At 44.4% G+C, this 13,549-nt stretch overlaps 1 protein-coding gene across 1 annotated transcript in view; it reads right to left on the bottom strand.

Moving 5' to 3' along the window:
* The window catches only part of EVPL (envoplakin), a 41,420-nt gene extending 32,647 nt beyond the window's left edge, over positions 1–8,773 (bottom strand). The window contains exons 1-4 of the mRNA XM_036757166.1: positions 8,691–8,773; positions 4,330–4,429; positions 2,198–2,352; positions 1,881–2,007 (exon numbers count right to left, since the gene is read on the bottom strand). Of these exons, the coding sequence (XP_036613061.1) occupies positions 1,881–2,007; positions 2,198–2,352; positions 4,330–4,429; positions 8,691–8,773 (465 nt within the window). The remainder of the gene's footprint in view (positions 1–1,880; positions 2,008–2,197; positions 2,353–4,329; positions 4,430–8,690) is intronic.
* Positions 8,774–13,549: the final 4,776 nt, after the last annotated feature.

The following is a 13,549-nucleotide window of genomic DNA, read 5'->3' as shown; positions in this document are numbered from 1 at the left end:
CAGCAATGTAACGATCCAAGACAATTCCAAAGAATTTATGATGAAAAATGCTATCCACATCCAGAGACAGAACAATGGAGTCCGAATGCAGATCGAAGCAGACTATTTTTCACTTTCTGTATTTTCCCCATTTTTCTTTTTCTTTCGGGTCATGTATAACCTCTATCAAATTGTTTACTGTTTCATGGAGGGGGGAGGTGAGGGAAGGAGAGAGGAAATTCGGAACACAAAAATTAAAAAAAGGAATCTTAAAAATTCTTTATATACAACTGTATATACCCGAGGAAAAATAAAATATTATTTTTAAAAATGACATAAACTTCCTTCTGTTTTGTTCAGTATACTTTAAAAAATGCTTCATTAATATACTTATCCTTCTTTTTTTCCTTCTTCACTTTTACTACCCCTTCCTTTCTCACCCTGTTTCCCCCAACAAATTAAAAAAAAATACCTTGTTATCAATAAACCTGGTTAAGCAAGACCAATCTACACACTGGCCATTGCCAAAAATCTTCTTTACCTCTCTGTCAAGACTACCTTCCTTTTCAACCTTTCAACCTTCATATTACTTTCCTTTTTGAACACAATACGATGTGCTGGTAAATGTTTAACAACCAGTTAGTTCCCTGAGAAAAACAAGCAAAGTAACCACAGTACCCACCACATACTTTCAGATTTAATCTGTATTATTCACATTTTCTCCATCATTTTCCTTAAGTCTAGCCAATCAACCATACTGTAAATCAAGCCTTGCTTTGTAGTCTTTGCAGATTTCTAGGTGTTAATATTCACACTGAAAATTTAACAATCTGTCACATTCCTGCCTGATCGAGCCCAACAGGTCTGGTAGCTGGTCCCTGAACATGACACTCTCAATCCCATCTCTGAGCCGTATAGACTGTTCTTCATGGCAGAAATGCACTCCACCCTGTCTTTTGCCTCTTAGAATCTTTAGCTTCCTTAAAGGCCACCAGGCAGCTAGATGGTACAATGGATAGAGTGCCAGGCCTGAAGTCAGGAAGACTCATCTTCCTGATTTCTAATCCAGCCTCAGAGACACTTACTAGCTGTGTGACCCTGGGCGAGACACTTAACCATGATTACCTCAGTTTCCCTATCTGTAAAATGAGCTGGAGAAGGAAATGGTAAACCACTCCATTATCTTTGCCAAGAAAACCCCAAATGGGGTCACAGAGAGTCAGACACGACTGAAATAAAAAGGCCGTCTCCTCTATGAAGTCTTCCTTGATTCACCCCTAATTGTCAGTGTTCTTTTCTTCCTCAATTTACCATGTATTAGACTTGTTTGTACACACGTTTTACCTCATCCATCCTTTTCCTCCCTTTAGAATGTAAGCTCCTTGTGGGCAGGGACTGTTTCACTTTCTGTTTGTATCCAGAACAGATAGCACAGTGCCTGGAATATAGTAGGTGGTTAATAAATGTTTGCTAAATTGTTGAAAAGTAGGTGCTCAATACATACTCAGTGCAAAGACTGTGTCCAGGTGATGGATACACTGCATGATCCTTAATAATAACTAGCATTTCTAAAGCACTTTACAACTGGTAAAACACTCTACATATATTTTATTTGATTCACACAAAGCAGGCACTTTATTATCCACATTTTACAGAGGAGGAAACTGAGGCAAACCAGTTAAATGACTTGCCCAGGGTCACAAAGGAAGTATCTGAGGTAGGATTTGAATTCAGGCCTTCTTGACTCCAAGTCCAGCAGCCTGTATACTGCACCACCCAGCTTCCTGAGTACCCAGGGCACACCCAAGATACAGAGGAAACAGGAAGGTTGAGCACCTTAGAAGCTAGGTGCTCAGGCCTCAGGGTGTCAGGGCTTAGGGGGAGAGGAGGACAACCCTTACCTGTTTCTGCTCCAGCACCCGAGCCCAGTCAACTTTTGGCGTCATGTCAGACGGCAGCACAATCTTTTCATACAGCTCGCGGTACTCGGCGCATTCCTGGGTCACTCGTTCATGTAGTTGCTTGATGCTGCCAATGGGGGAGCTGGGCATGGTAGTCGGTACGCAGGCAGAGGGGCATCCCCTTGACTTTTCCTACTCAGCTCCCCTCATTACCCATAGGACCCGCAAGGATCCATGCCTCCCACTAATTCCCCCTTTTTCCCTTTCTCCGGGCCAGAGCCCCCTTCCCCCATGGACCTCAGCCCTGGCTCACTCACTCTTTCTCGATCTCAGCCGCTTGTGGATGCTTCAGTCTCTTGGCTTTGTCCATATCCAGGAATAGGTCCTTCAGCAGCATCTCAGCTTCCTTTAGGTCCCGACCTGCCTCCTCTTGGTACTGGAGGGCTTGGTTCTGTTCATTGTTTGCCCTGTCCTGTGGGGCCACCTTTTTGTAAACAGGCTATCTCTGCCAGCCTTTCCCCAGGCTACCACCCTATCCCTGGCTGTCACCGCCAACATAAATCCGTGCCAACTACTTTGGTGCCCATCGCCAGGGGCTGTTAGAGACAGCTTACGGATAGAGGGCTACCTACACCAGCAGTCGGGAAGACCTAAGTTCAAATCCTGCATCTGGTCTATCTGTGCGACTCCTGGTAAGTCATTTGACATCTCTAATCTTCAGTATCCCCATCTGTAAAACGGGGATAATAATCTTTGCAGGCTTCCTTCAAGTCCTAGCTAAAATGCTACCTTCTACAGGAAGCCTTTTCCAATCTCACTTAACTCTAATGCCTTGATTATTTCTTATTTATTCTGTGTGTACCTGCTTTGTAAGTGGTTGTTTGCTCGTTGTCTCTCTCTGGAGGTCCTTGAGGGCAGGGGCAGTCTTTTGCCTTTCTTTCTAAGTGCCTGGCACATAGGAGGCACTTAGCAAATGCTTGTTAACTCACTGACTGACCTTATCTACCTCACAGGGCTGTTGTGATGCTCAAATAAAGTAATGCTCTACAAATAAGAAGTGCTTTGCAAACTTTTAAATAAACAAATGTCTGTTCTTGTTACCCTCTAGCCCTGTTTTTGGATCCTCAGAAGGCAAGGTGCTGGACCTCAGGTAGAGGATACCGCTGCAGAAAAACCCTCTCTCAACCTAGGACTTCTGGTCAGAGACCGCCATTCCTGGAATGGGTGAGGAAGAGGTGGCCCTAGATGGGAAGCCTCCTTGGGGCAGATATGAAAGAGGCAGCATGCACGGTACGAAGTGATGGCCCTGAGTCCAGGCATATGTGCAAATGCCACCTCTGCCCATCCTGGACCCCAAAGGGGGCCTCAGTTCACTCATTTTTATACTGAATTCCTTAAGATGCAGACCAAGAGGTCTTTCTCTATCCCCCCCAGTTGCTAGCGCCTTCCCCCCGAGGTTACCTTCCATATATTCTGAATATGGGCAGTTAAGCAGCACAGTGGAGAAACTGACAGGCTGGGAGTCAGAAAGACTGATCTTTCTATGTCCCAATCTGACCTCACACACTTGCTAGCTGTGTGACCCTGGGCAAGTCACTTAACCCTGTTTGCCTCAGTTTCTTCATCTGTAGAAGGAGCTGGAGAAGGAAATAGCAAACCACTCCAGTACCTTGGCCAAGAAAACCCTATATATGTATGTGTGTATATATGTATATATACATATATGATACATATCCCATGTATATAATGTATATATATATATATATATATATTATATCTGATAATAAACTGAAGCAAACAGGTTAAGTGACTTGCTCAGAGTCACACAGCTAGTAAGTTTATGAGGTCAAATTTGAACTCAGATCTTCCTGACCCCAGGCCTGGTCCTCTCTCTGCTTTACCACCTAGCTGTCCTGCCTGGTTCATGGGAAGAACTTAATAAATGCATGTTGATGAATGGAGGGTGTTGGATCAGACGATCTTTAAGATTCCTTCCAGTCCTAAATCTATGATCCTATGTCCTCTGAATCTCCCAGAGAAAGGAAATCTGTGGAGGTTAAGACTGAAAAGTGTCACCTAAGGGAGAAGGGCTCTCTCCTTCCTCAGACTTCCAAGAAGTCTTTGCCTGGATCTCTCCTTTGTCTCTGATCACATTTTACAGTGTATTTATTTGTCTGCATGTCGGTAAACTTCTTGAGGGCAGACACTATTTCATCTTTCTATCCCCAGCCCCTGGCTCGGTGCTTCTTCATTCACAGGATGAGGACTAGATCTGGTGAGGAAGCTCCCTCACAGAGGTGCTCTTGTCTGGGGTCTCACAGCCCAGATGTGTTAAAGGAGGGGCATTGGGGCAGCTCTCTGGCCATGCTCTAGTACACACACACACACACACACCCTTCTCCCTAACCTCCCTCAAGCCCTTGCCCCATTTAGGCTGTCCAGGCCTCACCAGCTTCAGTCTCCTCTGGGTCTCCAGGATGTCCCTCTCCACTTGGTCAGCATTGGCTTGCATGCGGGTGATGAGCTGTGCTAGTTCCTGGGTGGAGGCCCTTTGGGGAATCAGGAGGAGAAAGGAGTATTGTTGGATAAATGCTTTGCGGCATGAAGGGATTTGTTTTGCTTAATTATGTATATTTGGTATGAAGATTTTTCTTTTTTTTTTCCTTCTTTCCTTCTTTTTTCCTTCCTATTTTTTTCTCTCTTCTTTCCTTCCTCTCTTCCTCCCTTCTCCCCTTCCTCTCTCCCTCCCTTCTCCCTTCCTTCCTTTTCTTTCCTTTCTCCCTCCCTCTCTTCCTTCTTTATTTCCTTCCTTCCTCTCTCTCTTCTTTCCTTTCTCCCTCCCTCTCTTTTTTCTTCCTTCTTTCTTTCCTTCCTGCCTTCCTCCCTCTCTTCCTTCCTTCCTTCCTTCTTTCTTCCTTTTTTTTTAAGCAAGGGTGGGCAGAGGAAAAGAAGTGTTTGTTAATTGAAAAAAAATCAAATAAAAAAATTTTAAATGCTTTGGGGAGGGATTAACCCCTCCACTTTCAACTCTTATGGAAGCTGCATCAACCAGGCAGGGTGCAGATCTGCAGTAGGCCCCTGAGTGGTCTGGGCACATACTCAATTGACCAGATCATTGGACAGAAACAGTGGGTCAAGTCATAGTTGGTCCCTGGCTGGGGATTAGGAGCTTAGCCCAGGTACACACTCCACTGCCCTTTGAGGGAGATGAGGCTGGCCTGGTATAATCTTCTTGTCTGGGATCCCTTCCTGGTCTGGAGCCCCATTATCTTTCCCTCACCACCACAACCCAAATGACTCACTTTACCCGCTCCAGGCTCAGCAAACGAGATCTCCAACTCCCTGCAGGGACCCTACAGTAGGGGAGTAAGCTGTCTAGCTCTCTAGCTTTCTCCATCCTGGGCCCAGCAGAGCAGGACCCCACCCAGATTCCTTCTGCTTCCTTGGGTGGGAGGGAGAGGTAGACAGTGAGTCACTGACTCAATCTGACACACTGACACACCACTGGTGGGCCTTTCTGGGCTGTTTAGTTGTGCTTCCTCAAGGACAGAACTTGAGTGTTACTCCATAGATTCTGCCTTCTTCTCTATCGCCTCGGAGCCTTCTCCAGACTTAAAATCCTGAAGACAGACTCCTCCACTTACCCAAGCTCTTATTTGTCCACCCCTGCCAAGAACAATGAAGGTACAAAGCAATGGTGGCCTGGGCCCTGGATGCCCTTCCTGGTGTACTGACCTTTTAGGGGATGTTGCCTGCTGGCTTGAAGGGTGTTGTCCCACCCTGGGCATTGGCACCCTTGGTGGTATTCTCTAGCTAGGAATGTTATCTGGGATTTTTTATGTTTAATCTAGACAGACACCTGACTCCTACAGCAGTTACCCTGATCTTTATCCCCATAATGAGCCTTTCATCTTTGATCTTGGAGCCTCCGCCTTTTCTGAGACCCAGGATATGAGATAACTCGTCACTGTGACGACGAGTGAGAAGTGGGGAGTTCATTGAGGTCTGGAAGCAGGACCCAAGAGGCCAGTTTGACTACTTATAGCCGAGAAGGTCCAGAAAGGCTTTGCTATCATTTTCTGTCTCTGATTCACAAGGTTCTGGGGCAGATATTTTTAATCTGGAGTCCACAGATGTCCCATCTTGCAAAGCATCTGTAGATAGATTTCAGGGAGCCCATGACCTCAGATGGGAAAACATTGTATCTTCATTTTTACAAATCTTTGGTTTCTTTTGTAATCTTATATTTTTTTATTGTTTGCATTTAAAACCATTCTGAAAAGGGGTCCACAGGCTTCACCACACTGCCAAAGGGGTCCATGGTATCAAAAGGTTTAGAACCCTTGGTCTAAAGGCAGAATGCAGAGCTGAGAGCTTTTGCCCAGAGCAGTCCTGACTAGCTAAGGGCACCCCCTCCAAACCCCTATTGTTCCTGAGCTTCGGTGTCCCCTCCTTAGTATGACAGGATGTCTGACACTCTCACTCACCCTGAGGGACTCTACTGGTGAGCTGGGCAGAGGATAGCCAAAGACCAACTCAGGTCTCCTCTCACTGCAGCAGGGATAGTCCCTCAGGGTCCTCCTTCTCCCAGACGTTTGGAAATACCATTACCCAAGCTAACCAGAGATTCGAAGGACAGGTGCCACATCACTTCCAATATCCCCTAGACCTGGACTTCTCTTTCACTGACCACAGGAGAAAAGAAAACTCTGGTCCTAGGGAAGAACCCAAGAGTTCTAGCCTGTGGGGCCTAAAGATGATGCTTCAGAATACTTTCCCTGGAGTCCTGACTTTGTGTGCTCTGTATGTTCCCCTAGGTCCTAACATAATGCCAGGGCTTCTTAACCTGGTGTCTGGAAACTTGTTTTTAAAAATACTCTGAGATAACTGCATTATAATGGATTTCTAATAAAATATAATTATAATACTATGCTATACTAAATATAACATGATATGATATAATTGGTTTACCCTGGAAACCTTTGTACTTTATTTTAAACTTTTAAAAACATTATCCTGAGAGAGGGCCCACAGGTTTCACCAGTCTGCCAAAGGGGTCCAGGCCCCAGGAAAGGTGAAATATTCCTCTGCTCTATGTCTTTGGTCTTTCTAGACATAACCCCTTCCTCTGAGATTCTCTTTGGGTATCTATTCCTAGGGGGGCTAAGAACGTGGAACGCAGATACCCTAAGCAGGGCAAATATAGAAAGATCCCACATACATACACCGTGATAACAAAGATCCCACATACGCCGTGATAACAAAGAGCCAGAAGTCAAGCAGGTACCCATGGACTAGGGAATGATTTAACAAACTGCGGTGCACTATTGTAAATATGAGTGCTCCATTAAGAAAAGACAAATAGAAAGAATTCAGAGATGCATGAGAAGATGTGGACTGATGGAGAGGGAAGGGAGCGAATGAGGCAAACAATACACACAATGTCAATATTGTGAATAAAAAGAACTCTATAATGACGCTGAACTCACTCTAATTTAATTATAATGACCAAGGTTGGCCCTGGAGAGGAGTTGTAAAAATGTGTCTCCCTCCCTTCATTTGCAGAGGTGGAAGACTATGGTCATGGATTCAGTTATATGTTGCTTGGTTTTACAGGGCTGATTTTTCTTTTTAAATATTTGTTGTAGGGAAGGCACTCTGGATTGGGGAGAGGGGAGGGGTATATTCAGAAAGAATGTGTTACAAAAATGAAAGACGTCAATTTAAAAAGAAATCATCAGGGACAGGGCTACCCGTACCCACACTTTGGATGGGGCGGGGGGTGAAGGCAGATAGATCTCTTTACACTCCAGGGGCATCTGAGAGAGCTGGGACCAGGAGCTGCTGAGCCCAGAAGGATCCTCCTAGAGACTGGCCTTCCTTGTTGGTCAGGACCCTCACTCACACCTCTGTGTTACATCTGAGGGCCAGGGGAAAATTTCTTTTTTTTTAGGTGTTTTTTTTAAATTTATTTATCTGGACACAAGCTATATACCCCCAATAAGACAGAAGTTCCTTTATATACAGTAAAGACTTGTACAGTTTTAGATTGTTTTTGCTGTGTCAAAATTCCACCCCAAGAAATAGAAATATGCACTGAGGTTCAAAAGAAAATCTTATGCATGTTCTGGAGCAAACATTCATGGAGTTTTGCATACACTTCTATTGGAACAGACGTGTTTTACTTGAAAAATCTGTGAATCTATTGTTTTAGGGACTCTCCATGAATGCAGATGATAATCTTTTTTTTTTTTGTAATTCTTTTTTTATAATTAAGATTTTTTATTTTTAGTTTACAATGCTCAGTTCCATATATTTTTGACAGGGGAAAATTTCTGACCTCCCTCTGATTGTTTTTCTTGGCTGTGCAGCTTGAAAGGAGCCCATTTGCTGCCCACCACCTCCTGAGTCACCCTATGGCTCTGGAATTCCAGTAGTCCTCACCCTGGTACCTGCCTGTCACCAGCTTCCATTTGGGGAAACATTGCCCTGGTCCATCAGGCACTCTCTAAAAGTATCCCCATCCACCTCCATAAACCTCAGTTTCTCTCTCTGTAAAGTGTGCATAAAGGAACGGCACAGCTCCCTCTACCTTTGCCCTCTAGGGGCCAGAGCTCAGAGAGACAAGGCAGATTCTCTGCCCCTCGGTCTTTTTGGCCTCGGGACCTTGGGATGCCTGAGTTGGGCTAGGTCCTGGGGCTGTAACCGGCCGCCTCCAGGTTGGTGGGGGCCCGTTCTCAACAGAGCACCACCCTCTCACCTCCCCACCCCACCTCCAATACATACCCACCCACCTAGCCCCCTCCTCACCTGCTGTGCTTGCTGGGGGAGCCCTTAGGAGAGCCCTTGGAGACCCCCTTCCCAGGGGAGCCTTTACTTAGCCCCTTAAACATAGTGGAAGAGAGAGGGGCTGTGTTCAGGCTCAGGCTGCCGCTCAGACACAGGCTCAGGCTCAGGCTGCGGCTCAGGCTCCAGCCGAGTGGGTCCCTGGTGTCTCTGCCCCGGTTTTGTGTAGGGCGGAGGATCTGGCCTGGGAAGGATAGTTTCTGGGAGGCTCCTCCCTGCAGGTGAATGGAGCTGAGTGGCCTGGGAGCTCCAGCAGTCTACACACCTCACCCCCCTCCACCACACCCCCACATACACACACACACACACACACACACACACACACACACGGCACCAGCACAACCAGTTTAAGAGGAAAGTACAGCCCAGAGGGTGCGGCAGCAGAGCCTGCCCGACTCCCAGAGAATGTTTGGACTTGTTCCACCCACACACACCCAGAGAAAGAGAAAGCCACCCAGAGATCAAGGGAGGAGGGGTACCCAAAGATTCTGCTGAAACTGGGGAGATGTTCAGGGACAGGGACGAGGACAGGGACACAGACAGAGAGTGCAAAGAAAGTCCGGCCAGAAAGAAAAGAGATCCTGTCTAAGAAGTGTATTCAGAGAAATGGATGTGTAGAGATGAAGACAGCCCCTTTCTCCTTACAGGAGGGCACAGGGATACACACACAATATATACACACGCACCTCAACTGATCATGAAAGCAGGCATAGACATATCTGGGTCCCCCTCTTTTCCCATAAGCCATCAAATACCCAGCACATGCCCGTAACTGGTCTCCTCACTATTAATCCAAGCACCCTTCTCATTTAAATAACTTTAGATTTTAAGACTCCTAAAGTCTGTTCCCAGCTCTGTCCCTAACGTACCCAAATTTCACAAATCCAGAGAAAGCCAGAGCTGCCAAGTGACCTTAGAGGTGACTTAATCCAACCCCTACATCTTTCAGACTGAGAAACCTAGGGCTCTGTTCATTGTCAAGGGCAGAATTTTTTTTTTTTTTTGGCTACCTCTTCCCCTTAACCATGTGGAGATTGTTCCTGAGGGCAAAGGGGAATTTGTCTAGTAACCTGGGAGTTATCTGCATTTGTTACATATTTTAGAAAGAAAAGAGACAAGCAGTACCCTGAGTCCTTGGAAATGTTACTTAGTGGCTAAGCCTTCCAACTGTGTTACCACAGAACCACAGAACCTGGGAGCTGGAAGATCTTCAGAGGTCATCTAGTTCAACTCCTATCAAATCTCTCTACAAACATCCCTAATGAATTATCATCCATCCTCTGATGGAAGACCTCCAGTAATGGAGAACCCCACTACCACCGAGGGCATCATCTGCTTTCGAGAAGCCTGTGAACTCTTAGAAATTTTGAGTGGAAATCAAAATCTCTGCCATTTCCACCCATTGTTTATCATTCTATCCTTTGGGACCAATCAGGGCAAGTCGAATCCCTCATCTTTGGGGCATCCCTTCACTCGTTTGAAGCCTTGTTTTCTTGGTGCTGGTTGTCCCTCCCCTTAGCTGACACACAGCCAGCCTGGGAGCCTCAAAGTTTCCAAGATTTTTTTCTGGGTCGAAACATAAACTTCCGCGCTGACCTTACCCCGTAGCTAACTCCATGCTTAGACTCTCTCAACACCAATCCAAGAACTAGTCCTGAGAACAGGGTCCCCGGCTCCAAATCAGCATTGAAAATGTCTCACAGAGATCGGTGTTTCAGTTTCCTTGCAGGGCAGCCACGCACAGACACTCTCATTGATCTCCAGGAGGAGTCAGGCAGCGGTGGTTTCTCTTATGGTATCGTCTCTCTTTCCCTGCCTGCATTATACTATTAATAATAGCTAGCCTTTATAGAAGGCTTGGAGGTCTGCAAAGGGCTCTACATAAATTATTTCATTTGATCCCCACCGCAACTCTGGGAGGTCGGTGCTGTTACTATCCTCATGAAGCAGCCGAGGGACAAAGTGACCTACCCAAGGTCACACGGCTAGTAAGTATTGAACTGAGACTTTGCTGACTTTCAAGTTCAGCGCTCTATCTACAATATCACCTCGTTGTCCTGGGTTATTGGGTAAAGAGGAGAATGGGCGGTTGGTGGACAGCAGTGGTTCAGACAGCAGCCTGTTATTTAATCATTTTAGTCACGCCCAACTCTTTGTGACTCCATTTGGGGTTTTCTTGGCAGAGATATCAGAGTGGTTTGCCATTTCCTTGTCCAGCTCATTTTACAGATGAGGAAACTGAGGCAAGCAGATGTGAAGTGACTTACCCAGGGTCACACAGCTAGTGAGTGTCTGAGGCCAGATTTGAACTCAGGAAGATGAGACTTCCTTGACTCTAGACCCAGCGCTCTATCTACTGTGCTACCTGGCAAGATGGGTCTCTATATTTCAGGAAGAATGGTGTCGATGAACACTACCATACTAGTGCACTCAGTTCGGGCCTTGGTTCCAAAGGGACCCCACCGTCTTAGTGTTGTTTCTAAAAAGAATGGTTCAGAAACTAGCGGCTTCTGTGGGGAGAGAAGCCCCAGTTCTGCTGCTCACTCACTTCGAAGAGTTAGTGACATCTTCTTTCTGGACTTTCGTTTTCTTAACTTTAAGATGAGGGGTTGGAAAAGAGACAGCATGGCTTCATGTATTGGGAGCTGGCCTCGGAGAGAAGACCCGGGTTCAAGGAGATCTAGGTTCAAGGCTTGCCTCTGATTTATACTGGCTGTGTGATCTCAGACAAATCATTCAATATCTCAGTCCTCCAGGGAACTCCCTGACTATAAATTGCAGGTCAGGTACCAGTTTGCATTGGTAGAGGGGGTTTTCTCACTGGGAGTTCTCTATACCAATGAAATCATAGGTCCCAATCACCAGCCCTTCTTCCCCACCTTCCACCCCCGAGAAAAGAGGAGGAGCTGGACTGAATAATCCCTAATGCCGCTTCCAACCATTTTGATTTTATGAATTGCACTGAAGAGGACCTGATGGGCCATGTTTCTAAGAAGAAACATGGAGCCAATGTTTATGTGAATTGAGAAGACAGATCTATAGATAGATAACATTCATATAGCACTTTAAGATTTGCAAAGAGCTGTACATGCATTATCTCATTTGAGGAAAGTCTTACATTGTAGGAGTATCTACTTGACTGCAGATTTATTTTACAAGGATTTAATTTTTCTTTTATTTCAGTAGAGGGAGGTGGGTTAGAATTAAGATTAGGAAGAAATAAGAGAGAAAATAGACTTTTGTTCATGAAAAAAAAACAAATAAAATTCTAAAACAAAGAAAAAGTCTCGACAAGTCTATAGAAGGGTAGAATAAACTTGTCTTCCCAGCTGAAGAAGAGACGCAAGGGTGAAAGTCAAGACCCAGATTTTAGTTCCAGTTCTGTTACCAAACAGACCACTGCACACTTTGGGTGGTTTGGGTAGAGGCCAACTAGAAAGCCTCTCAGTCCTGGGCAAGAAACTGAAGATGTAGGGGCCCACAAACACAGCTGGGCACAGCCAAGGTAGTAAAAATTCTTGCCAAGTGTATTTATATATTCAATGCTACACTCCGTATATCAATGGGCTAGGTCATAGTATTGGATAAAACAACAGAGTTCATTAAAAAAAAAAGCAGGTAGGCAACACTATGAAGGGGAATTATGGTGGGGAATGCTGATGAAGGGGGATTTGTACTGCAGTGCCTTCCCTTGGAGATTGCCCCCAACTTCTCCTCTTGGTATCTTGTTCATGTACAGCAGTTTGAGGTTAGGTCTCCTCCTTAGACATTGTAAACACCTTGAGAGCAGGAACTGTCTTTTGCCTTTCTTTATAGTCCCAGTATTTCTTACTGTATCTGGAATCCAGGAAGTGCTTAATAAATGCTAGTTGACTGGCTGACTATGAAGTGGTACTTATCAAAATTGTCTAGTTCTGGATTTTAAAAAAATAGGAAAATTCATTAATGGAACAGAACAGAAAATCCAGAGTTAGAATCAAAGGCAAACAAAAGACTAGTGTTTGACTGGCTCCAAGATTATAAAAGAGTGGGAAAAAATCATTATTCAATAAAAATTATCGGGAAAATTAGAAAGAAGTTTGGCAAAAATGTATTTAGACCCGTACTTCACCCTATATATACATATGTACACACACACACACACACACACACACACACACACACACACATATATATACATACATACATATATATATATATATATATATATATATATATATATATATGTAATACATTCAGTTTCCTTTTTTTGGTTATCTTTTCCAATCTGATGAATGTGAAGTAGAACCTCAGGATTTTTTAAATTAGAATTTCTCTTATTAGAGTCTTTATGTATGTATATGGATGTATGTATAGTAAATTCCAGCTGATATTAAGAGAAACTTCAATATATCTCTTTTAGGGCTAAACAAATCTTACTGAAAAAGATGAATAAGAAAGAAGTTAGGGACTTGAGTAGAATTTCTATAAAATGAAAGAACTCTGGCAGTTATCAAATGAGAATAGAAAGGAGACACACACACACATATTATCTGTGTACGGCGCCTTGCAAAAAACTGTCATTTGGATCACAATGATCAATGTGCTAAGGCACAAAATACTCAGAAAGAAATGTATAAAAGCAGCAATATTAAATGCATTCTTTATTGACAATAACACACTAAAAATATGAGTAAAAAGCCTTTGAAGAAAGCATTCAAATTAAATGGAGGCTAAGTAATTTAATTCTAAAGAATGGGTGGGTCAAGGGAAGTAGATAATTCTATTAAAGGAAATAACAATAAAGCAACATAGCCAAAATTTTGGGATGCAAAGAAAGCTAT

This window comes from Trichosurus vulpecula, chromosome 4 (assembly GCF_011100635.1).
Source record: "Trichosurus vulpecula isolate mTriVul1 chromosome 4, mTriVul1.pri, whole genome shotgun sequence".
NCBI lineage: Eukaryota > Metazoa > Chordata > Mammalia > Diprotodontia > Phalangeridae > Trichosurus > Trichosurus vulpecula.
This window is presented reverse-complemented; position numbering and strand designations above follow the sequence as displayed.